Source organism: Anomalospiza imberbis, chromosome 6 (assembly GCF_031753505.1).
Source record: "Anomalospiza imberbis isolate Cuckoo-Finch-1a 21T00152 chromosome 6, ASM3175350v1, whole genome shotgun sequence".
Lineage (NCBI taxonomy): Eukaryota > Metazoa > Chordata > Aves > Passeriformes > Viduidae > Anomalospiza > Anomalospiza imberbis.
This window is the reverse complement of record NC_089686.1, coordinates 47,513,114-47,536,896: the sequence shown is the minus strand read 5'-3', so window position 1 is coordinate 47,536,896 and position 23,783 is coordinate 47,513,114. Positions and strand designations below refer to the sequence as shown.

The 23,783-nt window shown below is 38.5% G+C and overlaps 1 protein-coding gene across 8 annotated transcripts in view; it reads right to left on the bottom strand.

Moving 5' to 3' along the window:
* The window catches only part of KCNQ1 (potassium voltage-gated channel subfamily Q member 1), a 329,508-nt gene that overhangs the window by 279,793 nt on the left and 25,932 nt on the right, over positions 1 to 23,783 (bottom strand). For all 8 annotated transcript variants that reach the window (XM_068193963.1, XM_068193964.1, XM_068193961.1 and 5 more), the window contains exon 2: positions 8,858 to 8,948. In XM_068193963.1, the coding sequence (XP_068050064.1) occupies positions 8,858 to 8,948 (91 nt within the window). The remainder of the gene's footprint in view (positions 1 to 8,857; positions 8,949 to 23,783) is intronic.

The following is a 23,783-nucleotide window of genomic DNA, read 5'->3' as shown; positions in this document are numbered from 1 at the left end:
TCCCAAGGCGCAGGACATGCCATGAGCATGGAAAGGAAAACGCAGCACGTGGCAGCTCTCTGGGCTATCAAGACTTCTCCAGCAGCTCAGTACAAACACCATGTCCTGAGCTCCACAATTAAATTCATTTCTTTTATAAGCTGAGATAAAATGTAAATGCCGATGCTAAATACTACTAGCCACTGAATCAACAGCTCTAATAAACTTTCACAAGACCTTTCTGATTATTGAGATAAAGTAGAATTGGGCCTCATAGTACAACAGGAGCAATCCTAGAAACTCTTTGTGCAAGACAAGTTTAACACAACTCATGTTTCAGTCATGATGACATTTTTTATACCAACAAAATAAAAGCCAATTAGATAAAAATACATTTAAAACATTAAATGTGAGATAAATACAGTTTGCAGTTACATAAATCAAACTCATGCTTCCTAGGTTACCCCTAAGTACAAGCAGACTCTGTTGAAGAAATCTTTCCTATTACATCCTGATCCTGTTAATATTTATGCACACAGGAAGCTCCACTGAAGTCATGATGACGACTCATACACACAAAGTTAAACACACTGTACAACTGCAAGTCTCATGCCATAAAAACTTCACTTAAAAATTTAGAACATAATTTAGTTGCCTCTGCACATATACATTTAAGAAAAGAACAACCAGCACACAATCTTGCCTTCTTCCCCCCCTGGAAGGCAAGGCACTACCCTCTTGTCTAAAGCCATGGAATAAACTCTCAGTAGGGCAGAATTGCCAGAGGCTCTACTCAATACAAATGAAAGCCAGCTAGAAGTACTTTTTTCTTCAAATTTTTGATGAAAAAAGAAACATTCTATATATAAATACATATGTAAAGAAGCATATACATAAATACATATGAAGAAATAAGAGCATTCTCCCATGTTGTTGTTCTCAATCTGTGCACAGCCAGATATCTGTCACTATTTTCATGTCCTGGCAAATTTCTAACAGGATGTTCATTGACTCGTTGCCTTTCCAAGAGCAGTTAGATCTCAGTGGTGAGATGCACTCTGCTCTTGTCAAACACAGAAGTCAAGAAGCAAAATAATGAAGCTTTTTAGAAAACAAACTCATAGAAGTTTACTTTAGAAACTGCCAAGAAAAAGAAAGCCACCAAGAAGTCCAGTTGATTTTGGGTTTTTAGCCAGTTAATTGAACCCACTTAACCCAACATTGCAAAACTAAGTTCTTAATACAGTCAATTTAAGTTATTTTCTTTCTACTAACTCCTGGAACCTCCCTTCTTCTTAGGCACTGACACTAGCTGCTTTTCTGCACTACAGTTACTCTACCTGCAGAGTTTATTCCCGTTTTGCCTACCAAGGGCCACTTAAAGCCATTCAAGAGCCACCAGCAAGTGACAGCTGGCAAATTCAAACCTGTCTCGGTAGTCTATCATATGTAATCAATTGCAAATAGAACTTCAACAGACTCATCCCATTATTTCCTAGCTAATTCCCCCTGGGAAAACAAGCCAGCAAGCTCCCACTTTGAATCATGAAGCTAGTTTTGCCCCTGTCTCTGCTCCCAGCTTCTCCCTTTCCCCTCCCTTTGCCTCAGTTCACTGCACTGTTTCAGTTTTTCAGCTTGATATCCGTTATGTTATGTCAGCTGTTACATTACGCTTAAAACAATAGACTCCAGCTGGCTGAGGTCAGATGTGAAAACAAGGACCTAACAAAGCCAGAGACCCTCCAGTTATACTGAAATTGAGATACACACTGAATGTAGCACTTAATGACAAACTACTTTCCAGACATTTGGGCAAAGCATAAAGGAAACACCTGTCACTGCAAACATTACACACTAATCCAGATAAACCCTAAATTTAAAAATCTTTCTTTTCACTTCTTGGCTATAGCACGCACCAGTATGCCACAGTTTTTAAATTTCTTTTCCTAGATGGAATTTGCATTACTCTTTTTGCTTACTAAAATAATAAATAGTGAGAAATATGTATAATTTCAAAGAAAATATATTTACTATGCTGCTTTTGGAGTTTACCAAGCTGATGTTCCAAGTTTGACATGCATTTACACCCCAGGAAAGTTTAGTCAAACTTTAACCCTTAAGTAGGAAGCTTGACAAAAATGAATAATAAACATAACTGTGAATGAAACATGCCATTTTCAGTGATGGCATTTTCTTATCTGCACCTTTGAACACAATTTATTGGAATGTACCTATTGTTAAAAATAAAGAAACAAACCACTGTATGAATTATGAAGGCAAATACGAGCTCTTGAGAATAGGTGAAAAACTCCAGAGAACCTATCTCTTATTTATCAAAACCCCACATACAATTTAAAAGCAGTATTTCCTGAGAACTTGCACATCACTGCAGCTTGTGCATGACAAGCTGGGATGCTCGCTCTGTGCAAAAGGACAACGTGGCACCCTGCTCATTTTGGACTCTGGCAGAGACCCCCGGGCTGCCAGAGAGGGAGATCACCATGTCAGATCATGTGGGCCACCAAGCAGCCAGCAGACGGCACCAATCCATCACCAGTGGCTTGTGCTGGCCCACAATCTGTCACCAGCCCCACCCTGGGCTCGGGGAAGGTCGCTCTTCCAGAGCCCGTCTTAGTCTTCAGAGTTTGAGTCCCAAAAAATGCCTGGTACTTCACAGCCACCTCATCCCAATGGGGATAAATGTTAAATTCCTTCATGCACAACGATGCAGCTGCAGACTTCATTTTAAATGGCAGTGTTCAGTTATGCCACCATACAACTCCTGGTACAGAAATCCCAGAGAAGGGATTCTGTGCCTTCGTAGAAAAGGCAGAAGTAATCAATTTTCTACATCCAAGCCATTCCACTGTAGCAGACTAAAATAAGAATTCAAACCCATAATGTGGACCTTCTAGATTAAATGTATGAATACATGTAAAAAGAGACGTAGGGTTTTTTCTATACAAACAGTTGGTTATTCTTATCACATACATCTAAAGGCCATTCTTGGTGATAACTTTAGAAAAATTTAGAAAAATAAACTTTTTCTTTTATCCCAACTGAATAGGAAACATCTAATAATACCAAGAGTGTACCTGGCAGGGCATAACATATTGGAAGTCTTTCTGTGTTTTAACAAGTTTGAGAACTTTTTCTTTCTTCTCCACGCAAACACTTGCCCAATTCATTTCACTGAAAGCATTAATTGTTCTCTTTTTTTTTTTTTCTAAAAGCCATTCACATGATGAGCAATAAAGTAGACCAAATGGCATGAATTTTGAGGTTCCACCACAAAGTTGCCAGAGTTTTCTCTGGCACCAATGTTTACACAGCCCTTTTCTCCCATCTCTCTCTCCACAAATTATGATTGCTAATTATTCATATAAAATTCCCCAAGCCCACGTGGAAAAACATTTCTTTATTAAGAGTTCACTTCTTCCAAAATATATTTTTATCTAGCTCAGGACACCATCCAAGGTCAGAAGCAGCCACCCCAGGAGAACACAGTGTGGGCCAATGCTGCCCTCTGCAGATTTCAAAGGGAAACTCCAGTGCCCTTCTACAAGGTTTTGATTTTTAGCACATGTCTAAACAAAACCAGCTCATCTCTCCCTTACTGGTCTTAGCATGCTTTCATTCCATATTGCCTCTTCATTCCCCCTTAACTCAGATTTCATCTACACCAAACCAGAGCAAGAGGCTTGTCTTTAATTTTTTTTTTTTTTTAATATAAGAAAACACCCATTTAATGAAATTGGTTCAGCTGTTCCAGACAGCCTTATTTCCACTTTAGAAGCATCTGATTTGGCTCCCTTTGACCTGCTCAGAACAGACATAAAGCAGAATTTAAGCATGTTCACGCAACCTTCTGAACCAAATGAATTAAATCCTTTTAACATCACATTTACATTAAGTGCATAACTCTCTTCTGCAGGCCAGGGGAGTTGACAAGGGATTGCTTTGAGAACAGCTGGAACAAGTTAAGATCTTACTACCAGCAACATTTCAAACCAAGGCAGCTGATTTTGCAGTGAGGCAGATTAGAAGCCCTCACGTTATCTGCCGGCACAGCTCAGCCACAAACATCACAATCAGGGGCTGAAATGCAGCCAGAAACACCTGGGTGCAGATATGGGGGAAGATCCCTGTTCCAGCTACTCCTCCTAGAGTTACCTCATTAAAGAGGGGAGGGCAATTTTAATTTCTAATCATGTTTTCTGAGCCTTCAAGTCACAGCTGGCATTGTTCCTACAAACGAAAATGCAAAGAAGCCAACTTTGACTGAAAGCTGGGATTCTCCACTTCAGCTGTCAGTGGAGTGACAGAAAGGAAAGGCTGCAGTGAGTGACTCCCTGGACAGGTCTTTCTGCAGGCCCAACAAAGGAAAAAGATTAAAGACCATAAATCCACTAGACACATCTTCTACACCAGCTGGCCTCACTTTGGGTCAGACCAGGGGACATTGCTGAGGCTGCACACACGAATTTTTCACTTTCTCAGCTACAGTTGTTCTTCAGAGTCTGTAGACTAGACGAATCTGTAGAGCTGTCACCAAGCATTTACAGATATTAAATTCATTTAATTTTTCAAAAGGATGAAAATGCACCAATGCAGATGGTGAGTCTGCATTTTGGCATTCTTAAGCAAGGGCGATTATCAGGAAAGAAAACTGCTGGGTCCCCTTTGAACTGTGCATTCTCTGTGAAGACCACCTTCAGAAGCAAAAGCTGTAGGTGTTTTCCTCTTTCTTTCTCAAAGACCCATAAAAAACTCCAGCAAACAAAAGCCAAGTTTTATACTCAAACAAAAACATTATATTAAAAAAGCAATATAAACTAGATTTCCTATGGGCCTGGACTCTGTGCTAGTTTCTCATAATTGTAGGAGTCATTTCAATGCCAATAAAGTAAATGTTAATAAACCAAAACAATTGCCTTTATCTTATTTTGTCTTTTTTGAAGTTTAAATATTGTTTAATCTCTTCAGTAAAAAGTATGCTAAAGTAGAAAAGGAACTTAAATCAGAAAGCTGGAAAGAGTTTATACTTTCATCATAAAAACATAGCTTTTTCTTCTTTTTTTTTTTATTTGGCGGGAATCAATATCGAAATGAGATTCCTACCAGAAAATAGCTTTTTCAGGCACACCAAATATCCCTTGGTTCAGCAGAATACTTAATCCCCTTGGATCAGGCACTTGGATTTTCTTAGATCATGCTGAGATAACAGCATTCTGCTGTGTTCTGGCACTATAAAATCCTTGCTTATGAAAATAAAAGAAAAATATGGCCTCTCTGGGAACATACATCTCTGCACTACTTTTTTCCATAGTTTAGACATTGTAGTCTCAAAATCAATTTTTACCCTGATATACCACATTCTCTTTATGAGTCATGGCAAAAGCTCTCCCTCACCACTATTTTACACGGGCCAAGTGTACACAGGACTCTTCAAAATGATGATGCTTTCACAGTCTTGGCTCAGACTCCAGCTCACGCTGGGCAAGTGCCAGCGAGTAACTGGAGTCAAACGCCCTCCAACAGCACCATCTAGTGAAAAAAAAGAAAAAAAAAAGAGAGAAAATAAACACATGCAAATTTAAACAGTTTTCACTGCATTCTGGAAACGAACAAAAGGCCAATTCTCTCCTAATCTCCCATTACAACTGCATTTAGGTATAGCTTTCATCAAGGCTCTTTGCCTCGTGAAGTGTGGTGACAAGTAGAGAAAGATTCAGCAGCTAATTGTAAGCTTTTTGTCTAAATCTGGAACACCACTTGGAACACATATAAACTTGCCCCTGTTTATTTTTCCAACGCTAAGCTTCTGTTTTTCTTGCTTTTATGAGAAATAGAAGTGGTTTTTAATGCTTTTAAATTATTGATAGCATAACATCTTCTGTTTCGTGCTGTGCTAGAGGGAGGTGACCTTTTAAGACAAGCAGCTCCAGAATAAAATCAAAATAATATATTTTGACATACTATAAAATAATATATTTTTATATACTACACAAAATTCCACCCAGTTTCAAACTGAAAGTGCCACAACATATAATCTCAACAACTTGTATAGCTTTTATTTTCATGTTATTGTAATATCTTGTATGACTATATTAGTAAAGCATGAAATTCTTTTCCATGAAAAATGGCACACAGCTTCTATCTGCAACTTCAATGTGACCAGGCTCTCTGCTTTCAAAAAGACTACCTGCTGAAATTATGCAGGTGCTCAGATCTTTTACAGGGTCAGAGCCAAATACTTTGGCTGTTTGGCAGAAATAAAGCAGTATAGCTATTAATTGTGAGTGCTTTTAATGGTCTTGTTTAATTAGTTTTCCAGTCAGGAGAAACAGATTCTGTTCTTTTCCCAATGCATATCTTCAGTGCTGTGCAACCCCAGTTTCATGGGGTTACTTGAGGTCTCAAAGCACAAACTCTACATGGCCAAAGTTCCTCTATTCTCATTGCCCAGTTAAGCTTAAACAAAAGCCATCTTCAGGATTCCCATACTCCTAGTAGGTTGCTGGTACTCTGCCGCTCCTTTGAGCTTTGTCTCTTTTAGTATTATTTTGTCAATCAAACCGTTTGCCTTCCTTTGCTCACCTACAATGACAATGTTACCTACTTGAATTGTCTGGCTCCAAGTAAAAATCATTACTGTCAAGCAATTTTAAATCCTTCTACAGACACAAAAAAAAAGAAATTAATTCCTACTGCAGAGCAGCAGAAAGAGTGTTCTCATAAGCTTTCATTTCTCCTTACAGCACCATTTGGTTTGGAAGCTTGCACTCTGTCTTTTCCAGTTTTGAGTCTTAATCCCTACATGCTGTTACACTTTATTTTACTTCCTTCTTTCTATTTTGCAGTCTCTCTTCAACCGGCCTTCTGTGATTAAATCTCCCCCAAAGAATTCAGTTACATCTACTTTTGACAACTTGCAAAAAGTAAACAGAAGTTAAACAACTTCTTTGACTTTAAGGTAGTTAACTACCTTAAAGTCAAAGAAAAATCTCTTAAGAAATAGAAGAATAGGAATTTTCACTGGGAAGATGCCAACAGGAGTGAGATTCTGACATTTATATTAGTGTTTTAAGATGCCACAACTCCTTGGAAAGTCCCACCAAAACTGGATAGAGCAGAGAGCACATTAGTCCATCTACTGCTTTGGATGGCTGGCTCCCCATAATCCCCACAGGTTTCATGAAAGTTACCACAGTTAATCCTTTAAGAAAACAATATCAGACTCTGCCAATATTGAACAAACAGACAACTGCTCATTTCCCATGAAAGCCATGCCAGCAAGATTTTAGAAATTAACCCCAGTTTTTCTCACTGTGTAGAACAGGAACACTGAGATGTCATTCACCGATTCCCTCATTACTTAGAGAGGAAGATAATACAGAACAGTAGAAATACACAATCCATACTGGATATTCCACACACTGTGTGTAATCCTGAATGCTTTGCATGCATCTTACACTGACTGGTTTGCCCAGATACAGACAACACAGGATGAACAAACCAAAACAAGCTCCATGATTTCACAGGGTGGGGGCAGAGAATGAAACCTTACTAGTTATTGCTGTCACTAGAAGTTGTTTCACCGAGACAACACACATGTCAAATATTATGATATATTGCAAAGATGAGTGAGACATTACCAGGAGTTAAATTCATCACAGACATTGGCAGAAGTTATGGTTAAAAAACTCTACTAGTTACAGAGGAAAAAAACCCAAAACAAATGAAGTCTGTAGAAAAGAGAAAATGCCAAACCACAAAAAAAAAAAAAAAAAGTACTGAATGCAGAAATAAATGTAGGGATGCTCTTAGCTGGCACTAGTTATGTTACACCTAGGAGTTCAAACAGCTTACAAGTTAGTTAAAAATAATATACAGGAATGAAAGCACTTCATACAGAAATAGTATGATTGACACTAAATTCAATATGCTATACTCTTATAGCATTCATATTAGGTATAGAACCTCAGCATATTTAATAGATGAACAGACAAAAATTATTAGAATTGATGGGGGTCTTAAGTGAACTTTTTCATGTGACTAGTGTTAATACACCTAATGATATTACTGGAGCATTGCTACAATACCTGTTTTAAACAAACATTTAAATTGCTGGTTAGCATTTTCTCAATAGAGTGACAGTGTTTCCACAAGTTAAATAATGGCCATTTATTTATAAACACATAGAAATCAATGACTTAGCAGGGGGTATCCCACTAGTGAGGTACAACAAATTCATTAAGAGTTTGGATGTTTAAAATCATGCCTCTCCAACCTCAAAACTAAGGCTCTTCAATGAAATCTAGGCTGGCAGGACACAAATATTCCTGAAGCATTTGTTGATACATCTATGCTGCAGCACTGCTGTACTATAACCATGGTGACTGTGTTTTCTCAACTGAAGGGAAAGAGCCTAAGACAGGTAGAGCAAGCTGTCTTAAAGTCAATGGACATGAGCTTTCCACTTCTGAAACAAAGCTGGATATGACATCAACTAAATGAAAGCACTTCCACTTACTTTTTTCCACTGCTAAGGCCAGGTGTCTGGTCTTCAGTACAGCTGAAAAAAAAAGTATTAACAAAAGCAATAGGAGGGATTCAAGCTTAATTAGAATAACTGTATGTGCTGGAAACACCACAGGTGTCCTCAGTATAGGCCACAGAGGGTACCACTTCATTTTTGGGTTACCATGACTTTATGAATTTCTGTAGCTTTGCAGACTCATTAGGGAGAAGCAGAAAAGTCTCTTGTCAATTAAACCATAAGGAACATTTGTTTGATATGGTGTTAGCTCAGGAGATCAGAATTTGCACATTGAGAACAAACACACATCAATCACATTAATGTCCACATACATACCATCCAAAATAATGTCCCTGTAGCAAGAGCTGCATACTGCTCAATTGTAGAAAGCACGCTGAAGATAAGGCATATCAGCACAATAAGGAAGCTGCAAATGAAAAGAAATTAAACAATTAAAAGAATGTAATGCAGTGTAATAACCTATAGGGAGAATAGATAATTATGCCATCACAAATCATCTGTTTACACTGAAATGTCATTGGTATTGGATTATCCCTAAACACAGCTGGTAAATGTTGCATGATTCTGCTTCCTGTTGGATAGTTTATGTCTCTTCAGACACTGAGGTTTTGGGTTGGACATTATCAAATGAAACCATATGGAAAGACTAGCTTTAGCCTACCTCTAAGATTTGCTGTTTCCTGGCCTCTCATGAAAAGAACATTCCTTGCTTTTTCCCATTTTGAAGACTACTCTGTCTGAATCACCTCACAACCCCCAAACATGTTTCAAATATTTGACTTTTTGCTGCTCCAAAGCCCAATAAACTGGGGGAAAAAAATCAAAGCTAAGCCAAAGTTTAATAGGCTGTGCTATACTGTTTTTTATAATTGATCCCTAAAAGACCCCAAATAAATGAAGCCTGACATTTGGCATTTGAAACACAACCTTGGTCTGATTCCACCTAATTCCAAACCCCTGCCATGGGCAGTCACCTATCCCTAAACCAGGTCGATCAGAGCCCCACACAGACTGGCCTTGAACACTTCCAGGGATGGGACATTTGTCCTTAGGGAAGGGGTCCTGGTTTCCAACATAAGATCTGGGACAGCCAGAAAACAGCCCAGCTGTCTGTAACCTCCCAGAAATCCTCTTCCCCCATGTGGGGAGCAAGGTTGCTCAGCCCTACAGCCTCTGCCTTCAAAGCCCTTCCCTGAGCAGCTTCAGCTGTGCCCAACACCTCACAGGACTGCTCACCTTCCCCTACAGGAATGAAACACATCTGGGGAGAAAACCATTTAACACGCAGACTGGATGCCATTCATGCACACTAACCATAGGCAGCTTCCAGTTCCCGAGGAACTGCATGTTTCTTTTAAAAACACAACATGAGCAAACAGTAAGACTGAAAACGTCCACTTGTTAAACACAAACTTAGCTGTTAGGGCTATTTCTCACAATTCTGTTGAGACAAGCAACACCAATCCTTTGTACTCAACTGAAACTTGCTGCAAAATCCATTAACTAAATCACCCATCCTATTATATATCTCTAAAACAGTTAGCCATTTTTCTAACTCAAAAAAAAAAAAATTGTTCTAATGAATAAAACTAAACTCAAGATCAGTATTAAACCAGGACACGATTGGCATAGCTCAGCTGTAGTCATCCAGAGGCTCTACCTTTATTCATTTGGGTGCACTTCTTTGGGTGATTCTTTTGAAAGACCAAGCACTCAAGAAAACAAAACTGAGTTAAGGTTGACATAAGCTACATCCCCCAATGATTCAAGATATAGCATATGCAAGTCCAAAGCTCACACAGAAAAATTATGCCACAATCACAGAATCAAGGTTGGGAAAGACTTCTCAGACCAAGCCTGACCTTTGAGATTATCAAGCCCAGCCTTTGAGATTGTGCTACCAAATCGTGGAGATAAAGTTTGTAGTTAATTAGGCACAAAAATTAAATAGATAATGAAATTAATAGGATAGAGATTATCACATATCAATACAAGTACCCATATAAAAATATACTTTACCTAAGAAAAATACAAGTATGTGAGTGTTGGATTCATCTCTAGATTCTTCTCATTTTACCCTGTACCTCTGCCTTTGGGCATTCTTGAGCACAAGTAAGTTGTGCAGACAAAGCAAAAGAATGCAAAGGTGAGTCAGTGATTTGAAACATAATGTGAATGTTCCCTAAGTATCCAGCCCTTCTGTTTGCAATATTCTCACAACGCATAAGAACAATACACATGACAATGTGAACGTAAATGGGGTCAGCTGCACAGACAGCTGAGGATCTCTGGATTCAAAGTCCAACATACACAGAATTAGCAGTTCAAAGCAAACAATGAGTTCCAAGGGATGAGCAGTACCAATTCACATTTACTATATCCCTGAACAGCAGGAGACATGTTAGAATTTTCAACTCGGCCAGGACATGAAACCACAAGGGGGCAACCAAAGCAAAGACTATCCCATTTCTGTCCCTCTCCTAAACGAACGCTAAACCCTAATAAGCATTAAGGCTGAAAGACAGTGTGCCGAATTGACAAAAAGATAAACTTAGGGTCAATTGTTTGCCAAATCTCTTTGCTTGCTCCTATTAGAGAAATTGATGGCTGAGGTAAGAACTACATCAAGTGCCACTCACCCCCCTACCTACCTACCTACTTTTATGGGTTTTCATGCACATGGACCCATTTCAGTCTTTTTTTTTCACCTCCAGGAAAGCTCTTACAATTCACTGCTGCACTCTTTCCAGGCTGATGAATGAAACACCTTCATAACCACAAATACACATTATGCCAAGCAAAACAAAGATGTTTGGTCAGGTACTGCTGCTTCACCTCTGTTCCTTTGGCAGGGGAAAGATGACACCCACAAGGTGCCAGTGCATCACCACAGCTGAGCTACTCCCCCTGTTACACTGGCATTGCTATTTTGCTTAGATCAATTGCACATCAGGAACAGAAGGTGCAAAATTAAGACATTAAACAAATACACATGGTGTTCTCCTCCTGTGGCATAAGCCTACTGTTTATTGCCTTCCAAAACTCAGCTTTGTTTTTGTTTTGGTGTCAGTGGCTCCCTTCTCCACCTCTGAAGTATAAGAAGGGAGTGAGGCACCAGTAAAACAGAAAACAGTAAGTTTGGCACCTTTTTTTTTTTCCTTTCTCTTTTTTGACAGTTATCTCCTCTTTCTTCAGTCAGAAGTGGAACACAGATCCCCAGTTACTGCCTAGGCAGCAGACAAGTCCACAGGAGTTAGTCACAAACAACAGTTGCAGGGACAGACTCTGCCTCAAACTTGAATTTGCTTATGCAAAAAATCATCCTGGAGCAATTTAACTGGCCAACCTCAGGAAAGCAAACATTACAATTTTCACAAAATAACCTTATCACTCTTACTATGACTTTACTGTGATTACAAAAAAACACCCACAACAAAAAAAACCCTGTCTTGATACAGATGCTAAGCGTGTAAACTCTTCATCCAACCAGTAAATATCAGAGAAACTAATGGGCAACTGACTCCACTCTGGTATAGTTTTTTAATATGCATTTTTCCTCTAAAGGAAAGACAGTCAGCAAAAAACACTGGAATTTCCAAACTCTAGCAGTCAGACAGGGCCTCATCTTTTGCAAAGCACGAGTCTTTTATCTCCTGAAACTCACTGCTTGCTTACCCTCTATGCACAAATGTGAGCATCTTCAAGAAAGGAAGCAGAATGACGAGTTCAGGCTCTGTCAGCTCTGATCTCACTGTGATTGTGCGGCCAAGCAAGCATCAGAGATGAGGAGATAGCCTGTGAAGTTTTTCATGTTTCCCTCCCAGGTTACAAAGTGGCATCTGCTTGCCTGTAGATAAGTCACATCTACTGCATCAGTAGATGCATTCAAAAATACCCAGCTTGGTGGTTAAGTCATATCTAACAGTGCCATGGTTTTTTTTAAACCAAGAGTTTTGCAAGTGGGTGATCATCTTTGTACTTCCTGATGTGGAACCACAGCACCACTGTTAAAGCAGTGTGGACATTACAAAGCAGTAGATGTTTTTTTTCATGGACTCAGTTTTTAGTGGACCAGTACAAGGAGACCCGTGTCCTCTCAGACAGCGCTATTTTACTTGAAGCCAATCTCTCTGGTTGTCTTTTCAGCTCAGTTTTCCCAGGCAGCTGCATCCCTGGTGGAGCCAGAGCCAGAAGTGAAGCTCTTGGTGTCCATGAAACAGCACCAGGGTGCAGCACTGCAGTCACACCTGGAGCTCACTTACATCCTGAGCCTGTAACTGGGATGTGTGTCTGTGCCACACCACCCTCTGCACAGAAAAGCATGAACACAGACACTGCTGTATAGTGAGTTACACGAGGCAGGTGTGCTCATGTGGGCAAACATTTAATAAATAAGTTTTGTCTTGCTTCATTGTGCCAGTCAGACAATTTAGGTAATTTTTTGTCTCAAACAGGTTTGAGATGCTAGAGCATTTCCACAAAAGAATCTTTCAGCCAACAAGGGAACAGGACCGGCCAGCATATGTGCTGTACTTAACAAGAGATAGGAAATATATTAAGAGTTAAAGGTAGATTAAATGTTTTGTGACTATTTTAGGATATATTTTGACTTACAGACAGACCTATGGCTTTTTCCCTGACCTCAGTGTCAGCTGCAGGAACTTGACTTATTATAGGTAGCTATCAGTACTGTGCAGCCTTCAGTCCTGAACTGCTGAGGTTTTTTCTATATTTAACTGTGAGTTTTGAACATTAGCATGTCTTTTTTGTGGCTCGAAACAATGTGTAGAATGATCAAAGGAACAATAAACCACTTACTGAGAGATAACAGTGCTCATTTAGTGAATGTCACAGGTAGGAGAACTGATAAAGGTTTATAAAATATGTCCAGTGATATGACCAGGAACATTTGAGAAAACAGTGCATGAGACATGCTGGAAGTACTTACTCACCAGATTAATAGAGTCTCACGTGCATGCAGCTGTTATCATCAAAACCAGCACTAAAATGTGGGTAGATTTCATTCCTTCTTGCAGTGTTTCTTACATACTCATAGTGGGAGTCTTTCCATAAACCGGGAAAAGGTTGCCATTAGGCCATAAACTGAGCTGAGACCTTAAATACATTTAATAGATGAGAAGGAACATGCAAAGTTCAGTTCAATTTATATCAACATGAGCTCTAACTATCCAGACAGTTTTTCCTTGTTCAGTATCACAAGCTGCCTTAAGTCTGGTTTTTCTAACCATTTTTATTCATTACAGCTATCAGTCTTGAAGATATCCAACTATTGGTGCATAGAGGGAATATTATTTTAGCTGGTAACTGCCAGCTAAAAAGCAGTTACCAGCATCTGTGCTTTTTTCTGTTTGGCATGAAGTCAAGGCCTAGGTGCAGTTCGTCTTCTCTGTCTACTGGAGAAAACAACTGTAACTAAAAAAGAAATAGTCTGAGAAAAAAATAAAATTTCCTTAGTATGCTTCTATGTACTTAACATTCTACCTAAGCCCCCGTCTTGAATCTGTCTGCCCTTATTTTTACACAACTAGATTGTCTTTCTTTGAATGCACAGCTCTGTCCAGTCACATACATGAGCAGTCATCTATCCTGTAACTCAGGTGTGGTTTTGTTTTGTGGGATTTTGTTAGTTTGTGGATTTTTTTACGGAGTAAATTACTTTTTTTTTGCCATTTAGCTTCTAACTGTGACACATTTCTTAAGTAAAAAATGTAATTTAAAGTTTAACCTCCTCCAAGTACAAAGCTTCACAAGAACTGGAAGGATGACATTGAGAATGAACAATATGAGTGTGCAGAGTAAACTTGGGCAGATTCTTATCTCAATCATCATAATTTGCAAACTATAATGCTCCTGCATATCAAGCTCATGTTAGCTCATTAAAACATATGACAGCATCATTATTTCATCTTTCATCCCCGTGGCTTATACTTGCTGATACTTTTCAGACTGTGCACTAAAAGGTCAGTGGTATCAGAAAAGGACATTTTCATGCAGATTTCCAGGTTACAAATACCATTATTGCAATGTGGATTCAGATAGACAGCTTCAGGTAAGAGACACACTGAATACACTTTCATTTTGTCATACATTCTGCTCCGCTCCATGCCAGCAAAGTAACTCCTTCCTTAATTTACATCAGGAAAATCCTCATGAAAGACTTCAACAGGTTTTTACTACTACAAGTCAACATACATCCCTGACCACCTCACACAGTACCACACAGTCATTTCCACAGTACAAACAAGAAAACATTCAAAACTAACCATATCAAGTACTTTCTTACTGCAGCAAGGCACCAGGTTTTTGTTCTTTCACTCAATGTATTTTGAGACTGCTTGAGAAAAAAAAATCTAAGAAAAGGTAGAAGAAGGGGAACAGGTAGAACTTGTAAAATAAAGGACAGCTGATAATAAGAGAAGAAAGAAGTCTATGAATATAAACAACATTGCTAGGAATCTAATACAGGATGGCAATTTATTTTATGGGATCATTAAGGTATAGTGTCAAGTACAAATATACCAACCAGTGCTCTTAAAGCGGAGAAACCCAGGGATGTTTTTTTTATTAAAATAAGCAGGATTTCACAAGGCAGAGAAAACTTTCATCCTTAATGAAATTCATGCAAATAAATACCCCATATGTGTAGGCCTTATGCTGAACCCTTTAGCAAGTCTGAATTGAATACTTACAGAACACTAACTCTGTCATGACTATGAGAACACAGTGCCAGGCTACTTAGAGAAAGTTAAATAAGCATTTAATTATCCAGCTGGTGGACACCAGAGGTCCTCCATCACTTATTCAATTAACAAAAAAAAAGGGTGTAAGACAATGGTCTGGTGAAGGTACATGGTTAGAAAGAAGGAGCCCTGTACTCAAGTCCTCTTTGCCCATACCTTAAGCCAACTTTAGCACTCCTAATTATGCATTAATTTTATTAACTGCAGTAGCTGTTAATGCATTAGCATGAAAAAAAAGAAAAAAAAAATCACTGTAGCAAGGAGTTAAGAGACCAGCAACCTACACAAACCATACCTGAAGATGAAGAAAGTTTAAAAAAGAAAAAACACATAGAAAGTACTCTAGTGCCAATAATTAAAAAGAAAAAAAAAATTAGGGGTTTAAGTCTCTGGCCATGCAGGCTTTTTGCATGGTTTTCCTCTAAGGATGTGTCATGTCGTCTTCTGTTTTGTTTTTGAGACAGGGGAAGGAAGGAGGGGTACAGCCCCTCCCCATCTTCCATCTTCTCTGTGGCAGGAGGATGCCCAGCAGAAGGGGAGGTACACTCACATTCAAGCAGAGAAGCATGACTCCCTCCAGGAACTGGCTACAGCAGTTTCCTGCCCAGCACATGCTTCCTCTCTGTTATGCCCAACACAGGTCAAGCCTGTAGACAGCTCCCTGTTCTCAGCTGTCACTTACCATCAAATACCCTCAACAGACAAAGTGCAAATGCTCTGTTTGTCTTAGCTTAGCTCTATCAGATGGAGCTTCCTGTTAATATGTATTTGTTCCAACTCCTAAGGAAAAGTAGAGTTGGTGCTTCCTGAAGGAAACAATGGCATAATTTTTAACCAGCTCCATGACTCCTTGTCAAATAAATGCTGTCTTCTGGCTCCCGTGTAGGAAAGCAGATTTGTTGCACAAGAAAGATCACATACAATGCAGGGTAGTCTGATACTAGGAAAAATAGGTTTACTATACAGCTACATAGGCAAGGCTTCTATCACACCTACCTGGCTCTTCTGGGAGGTTAAAGTCTGTAAAAATGATTTAAATTACGGGCAGTGTACCAAAGCACATAGCACACAATGAATCAAAAGTCATTTAGGATACAGCACCAGAATTATTGCAGGAAAGGCCTGTAAGGTCTTGGCAAAGGGTATGATTGCAGTAGAAATGCAAACCAGACGTCAAGATGCTTCAAGAGGAAAGGTTAGCTATTCACAAAAAGCAGTGTTATTGCATCCTGCAAGGAGGTACGTGTTCCTTTGAGAACAGGCATGAATTAGCAGGAAAAGATGATAGGTACTGAGTGAAAAAGGGGAAAATGAATATGCTACGTTTAAAACAAGTGCATGACCAAGAGATGTGAACCACTGTACTGCAGAAAATTTATCAGCCCTCCCCAGATAGTTCACAACAAGCCTCCAATTTGCCTCATCGTTAACATGAAACCCCAATGTAGCAACCCAACAGCCATGGAAGGGGTGAGTTCACATGTGCAGTAAGGGCATCAGCCAACACTAGAAATCAAGAGAAAACGTGTCATTTTTTATCAGCCAGTTCTGGAGACACTTTCTTTTAACAGAGGAGAAGAAAAATCTTCTAGAAACTGAGTGCCACAATACAAGTAAAATTGGTTTTGTAGTTGGAGTTTTATACAGTTGGTCTGAGCACTCACTACACCACTATCCCACTTTTCTTGTAACAGTAGGTTTAAGGCAGCAGAATTTAAATTATTTAGTATCCAAACATTAAAACATTAAAAGAAACAACTTATTATCCAAACATTAAAAGAAAATTACTAAAAGTTCTTGGACTATAAAACGCAGATTCTGAAAAACTGCCAAGACTATTCCTCTGCTTTGCTGTTTTCAAACCTAAATTAAATTAATATTTCTAAATAAAATAGTCTTTTTTAAAATAAATAATTTTAATAATTACTTTCCTTAAATACATAATATTTCTTTAAACAAGTAACAATATTTACTTCCAGTAGTTTCTCTTGTTTGTGCTGGCTGAGCACTATTTTCTGGCTTCATCTGACAGAGCAATTCAAGAGCTCTATGTATTACCTGGTTTTCTGGTTGTTTTTTTTTTTTTTTTCCTTTTATTTACTTTCATCCCAGAAGCACTGCTACAAATCACCTTGCCTTCCCCATTAAAGATCAGAGAACATTGTATCATGACTTTTAGAGCACGTGCATCTTATAATGCTGCAGAAAACTGGACTTGGTCAATATTTAGCTCACAGACTTCTTCCTTAGGGAGCAGCTTCTGGATACTGCAGGTAGCCAAGTAAGTATCCTGCCCCAAAGAAGCAAAACAAGGCAGAAGAAAGGAAATATTGCCTCCACACCAAAGGAGAAAGGCACTAGGCCACAATCTTGTACAGCTGATGTAGTACTGCAAGAAGAATTGGAGGCTAATTGTGTGGCAAGTGAATAAGGGCTACAGCTCTAAATGTTCCATAAAGAAATACCCACATTTCTAGCTCTCTAAAAACAGGAAAGCAATATTGATATTTTTGACAGCATCCTTAGTTCTTCAATTGTGAATAGAGTCAAAGAGTGAAAGGGACTAAAAATCAACAGATAGGCAAATATACAAATGGGGAAGAAGCAATCGTACCTTGAACTACTGACCTGGACACATAATGTGATTTAATGCAAATGCCACAAAAGTGATACCAGACCTGAGCAACTGGCCTACCTCCTCACCTGATCCCCCACAAATGACTTTTCAAGCTCCTTTCTGCTAAAACCAGTGTGTCTGAAAGGCACTTTCATCAGTGCTGGCAAGTAAGATGAAGACCGTGAGAAAGATCTGAAGGTGGGATAAGTGCTCTCACCAGGGTTTCCATTGTGACCCTCTGCTTTAATTATTTAAAGGTATAGCTGACAGATGCTTTCACAGAAATCAGCCTTGTCATCATCCTTTGAGCTTTTCCACATTCAGCTTGTGGCTGCACTTTTCTAGGGGCACTGGGGGCAGAAACAAGGCACCCTTCATGTGTTACAGCCTAGAAACAAGGAAGAGGAACTGCATGACAAGTTAACATTCCTAAGGTGAAAGCAGAGGAATTCAGCAAACAGAGGTATTTCCCTTTCCAGGGGAGAGAAAGTATTTGCTGAGGGAAAGACGTGACGCTTGAAAGCTACAGCAACTTGACTTCTTGGTTTGCTTTAAGCATGGTGGAAATTTCAAGTGTCCTTGGAAGAAAAGAATGAAGAGTCTAGAAAGCCACAGGCAGCTTTTGATTTTATGGTGAGACAAAAATCTCTATAAATACATGCCATGGAATACAGGGATGCTCAATCATCCATTTCTTCAAAAAAGCCTATACAGATTAAATTTCCAAAGCAAAATCCACACTATGCTTAAAGAGCTTCAGCTTTGTGCCCTCACCACACAATAGACAGTTTTCAGGCTGAAAATTATGAGGATAATTGTTTCAATTTTTCCAGCAGTCAAGCTGGCTGTTAGTGGAAATTTTAATTGTCTATCACAAGGCTAAAAAATCTGCTGTGTCATTTGAACTCACCTGCCCCGAATTAAACAAGGTAACATTAAGAGAAAATGGCTCAAGAAAGTTATAATCAGTTCTGAGGCCTGCATCCAAGAGGCATTTCAAGGTGGTTTAATGTCCAAAACCCTTCTGTTTCAAAATGGGACTTCAAGCTTAAACACTCAACAAGCAAAGAAGTTCCTTGTAAGAAAAGTTAAGATGAAGTAATGAAATATGTTAGATGCTTCAAACCTTACAGGAAGGGCTCCTAATCAGGAATACAGTGGCTCTATATAGCATAAAAAAAAAAAAAAAAAAGCTAATCAGCTATTAATTGGATAATTATCTCTGCTGTGGGTAACAGCCCCCAGCTGCCAGACACGTGCTTTACTTTTCACCTGCCCACACACTTCCAACTCCAAAAGCTAGGAGACATTTAAACATTTCTGGGAATAGTCTTTTGATGCTGTGGGAAAAAGAAACCCTATTTATCTTGTAGTGAAATCTCACATTCTGCCAAGTAACTTCCAGAACAAGGATTTATCAAAATTCATTGGTGAAAAAGAGAGATGGTGACACTTTGTGGAACATCTGAAGGCCATAGCCTTGGGAGGGGAAGCTACCACAGTACCATAATTCTGGTATATCATTGCAGGACAGCATGAGGAAGCAAAAGTCCACTGCCTGACAGCACACCCAGTGTGCTATTCCAGTGTTAATACAGACATAAAATTATTTATGTTACAGCTCTTACTGGGGCATTCAAACTACACGTAGCAAGTGCTTGCTAACAGCATGCAATACATTTCTGAAAACAGTGATAGAAGTCAGAAAGAGTCAGATCAATTGTTTTGAACATTGACTTGAATAATAAATGAAATTCCAGTTAATTGCTAATATTGCCCAACATTATATGTAAAAGGGTGAATATTAAGTAGTTTCAACTGCACAGAAGAAAGCATGCAGTATATCTACAACATTAAGATATCAAAAATATTAAATTACACAAATGTAGTACTCAAAAGAATTCCAGAATCCTACCTCCTTTAGGCTTTATAAATAGCAGAAAAATTTAGGGCATTAAACCATAATACATATATTTTCTGCAGATCCCTTTCTAAAGTGCCAATATTTCTATGTGTGTATTTAGTTTTATATGCAGCGCTGTACAATGAATAATAATAAATTTGTAACACATAAAGCTAAGTACAAGGGAGCAAGACTTGATGAGAAGCAGACCTGGAAGGGTTCTCTTCTGGAAGTCATCATTTCATGGCTAAACTACCATAGGAAATATCAAACGATGACTTTCTGTCGAAGTTCAGAGCCCTTGAGATTAAGCTGCCATTTCAAGTGTACGTTCAGAATGTGCCTAAAATGTATTGAAATTATCTGCCAACATATTATCAACATCCATCCGAGTAACATACGACCTCATGGCAAAACTATGCTCCAAGATACTCCTCTTGGCCCTGAACCACCAGTCATTTTAAAGGAGTATTAACAATGTCCCAGGAGCATCCAAAACCCTAAGGGAACCCACAGGGTCAAGTTCAGCCCCCTCTGTGACACTGCACTAATGTATGTCATTCCACACACACAGCTGGCTGCCAGCCATGATGTTCAGTAAGAAATTCTCTGGTAGTCATTTGTTTCTTGGGGTCTACTAATTCCAGGAGCTGACTTTTCAGTCAGTTGTTTAGAATCCTGTAGATTCTGGTAGCACTGCAGAGAGAGAGAAAAGGCAGAGCTGAAAGGTGCAAGAGAAACACCATAGAATCACCCACCAAGAATACTGAACTTTCTGCTTTGCTTTTTAAAACACAAGGATTTCAATGGTTATAACAAATCGATTAAAAGGAGCCTAAAATTTTGAAGACACTACTGAAAGTGCATCATAATTAAACCATTACACTTCCCATGCATCAAATCATCCATAAAATCCTTCAATGTAAGGAACAGATTTGCAGGTGTGTTCTTCATCCAGGAACACAGCCATTATTCTTTTGAATAAATCTTTAACTTAAAGCATTGATCCCTTTTGAACACGTAGTTCAAGTTACAGATACTAATTGTTTCTGACCAATCAATCCCTAGCGAATTTATTAACTACAAAGTTAGTCAAGTGGAAGATTCAGGATCCTTATTCTATGCTAACTGACAAATTTCACAATAACTAAAAACAGGCAAAAATTGTGATATGGATGACGTACTAGTCACCTTGCAAGTCACAAGACAAATGAAAGAAAATGACAAAAGACAAAAATAGTTTACCTCCCTTTTGAAACTGCAGCTTTAAAGAAATATTTACTTCTCATTTCCAAATTATTCTAAAAAAAGGCTTGCACAGATTAAAACACAACTTCATTTTTATTGGAATTTTTTTTTCCAGAACAGGCTAAGTCCTATGGAGTTCAGAATTTAAGGCCTGACCATTAAGACTTTTTATTTTAAAAAATAGTCATAAAAAAGCTTGATTTCCTTGTAGTCTTCAGAACTAATTGGAGACAGAGGGGGTCAGAGGGGTTCACTCTGTCTGTATATCAATGTTAAAACCCAATCTGCAATGATCAATATTGTTTTTAAAGATGCAAAATACTTCAAAAGCTGCAGAAGACTGAGGAACACCAAAGTTATCAGTGCAGCACAAGCCTGAAGGACACAGTTTGATTAGAGCCATTATTGAAATGGCACCTGTGCCATTGGAGAATACTTTTCTCTGCAGTTTCACCTTCGTCAGTACAAACAAAAGCATTGTTCTACTTGGAAAGTCTTTGGCAGCAGAATGGGGAAAATAACAAAGTATCTCTAATGTGCATAGCACATAACATTTGTTTCATAATCTGATGGAGCAAATTAATTTCTTGACCAGCTGACAGGATATGCTTAATTAAAAGGGGGGGAAAAAATGTGTGGAAGGGAGCTTTCTTAATCTGTGTACTCCGTTTTTCCTTCTCCAAGGAATTGCTGGGCTGATTCCTGCTCCACACAGTCTGTGTGTGACTTTCACCTGAAGCAACCCTGAATGTCAGAAACCCAGAACTAGTGAAATCCTCTTGCTTCTTCTATATTGTTTATATTTTTTAAGGTTTCTTAGATAAATACAGCAGATGCTGACACCCATTTTGACTATCTGCTGCTCAAAGGGCCACAACCATAAAAAAAAAAAAAAAAAAGAGAAAGTAAAAACCAAGGGATTGTTTTCCCATAAAACAATCACTTTTTGAAAAGGTAATTAGCACTACTGGTCTCAAATTTTTAAATGGATCTAAGGACAACTAATTTATAAACCCAATGTTTTCCAGATTTCCTTTTATATACTGTTTCTCACTGCTCAACAAATACCAAAATAAGTCATGCTACTCTGAGATATCCTAATCAACTCTTAATTGGGAAGAAGGATGCAATTTCACATCATCCATCTCTGACACAGACTTCTGGGAGAACAGTATTTTTAGTTTAAAAAATTATTATTTTTAGTATGACTCTGGCTCCAGACCTACATTTAAGCTCCAAAAAGTCTAGTATTGCAGATCCATAAAAAGTGGGGCACACCAGCAAAAACAGTATTTGTGTTTGAGCACCAAACTTCCTCATAATATAAACTTCAACACAAAAATCAAAACCAAAAGAAACCAAACAAAAATCCCCACAATTACCCTAATCAGTGAGAAGCTTCTTTATCTGAAACAACAATCCCTGAACTTTCAGAAGTGATCTATGGAGCTTTTGTTCTTTGCTCAAGTTGGCAGACATGTTTCTCATTCGCCTCAGCCACTTAAGCATAAGTTAAAATAATATTATCACACCCACAATAGACATTTCCAGAAATAGGCACCTTTTTTAACCAATTGAAATTCCCTGTTTGAAAGGTTTTGTGGTTGGGTTTGTTTTTTTTTTTTGTTTGGTTTTTTTTTTTTTTTTTTTTTTTTGTTGTTTTTCCCTGAGACTGACTCCTTTACCTAAAAGTAAGTTGTCAGATTAATTGCTGCTGCTCCCTACCATGGTTAAGACACAGGAGCCCAGGAGCAATCTGGGGATGGAAAGTGCCTCAAGTTAAGCATTCATAAGAGTCAGGGGAGAAAAAAGATTCACTGGAGAAAAAATGATGTCTGTCTGGAGAGAAACAGGTGTGGGAGAATCGAGGCTCCTGAGGGAAAACTCCAGCAGGTGGCCCCAAAGCAACAGCAAGGTTCAGCACAGCTCATGCACAGCCAACAAAGGCAACCACAGACCCAACTCCAGTTAGGTCTGCTGGTACTGATGCATTTGAGAATGCACAGTTGTTTTATTAAAGTAAGTAAAAGCTGTATTTAATTTTGTTAGTTAGTTAAGAACGTAAATGTACGTTCTACAAAACTATCAAAACAACTGCTACAAAACCAAATCTGCTCAAAAGTTGTGATCACTTAAATGGACATTTGTTTTTTAAAGTTTAATTTTTCCAAGGACAGTGTTTCTGTTTTTTATGGTTACAGAGCTGCACAGTTTTTCAAAAGCTTCTTCCATTGTGATTAAAAAAACTTAAAATCATTGTAGAAAGTATTTTAGGCAGACATTTCCAGTATATTTTAGGAAGACATTTCCCAGTAATAGAAGGTCAGAATGAGGGTAGAGCACATATTTCATTACATGTCATAATTCACACGCTTCCTAAATTAGTTGTGTCAAAGTCCTTTTAAGAAATTTAGGTATGGTTTCCCATACAAGAACATTAAAAAAGCACATGCTCAAAAAGCAACACATTCTGGTTAAAAGCTACTGCATTCTGAAATGCCACTTTCAGGCCTTGCATGCAAGTGTCTGCCTTAATTCTGTCCCTTCAGAAAATGTTTCACTAATCACAGCTGAAAAATAAAACTGGCTTTCCTCCATATGCAGGAAGGTATGCTTTGACAAAAAGGAGGTGTGCTGATTAATTTGCTGTCTAACAATAAAGAGATAAAAAGAAATAAGACTAACTTTTCAATTTTTATTTAAGTGAGACAA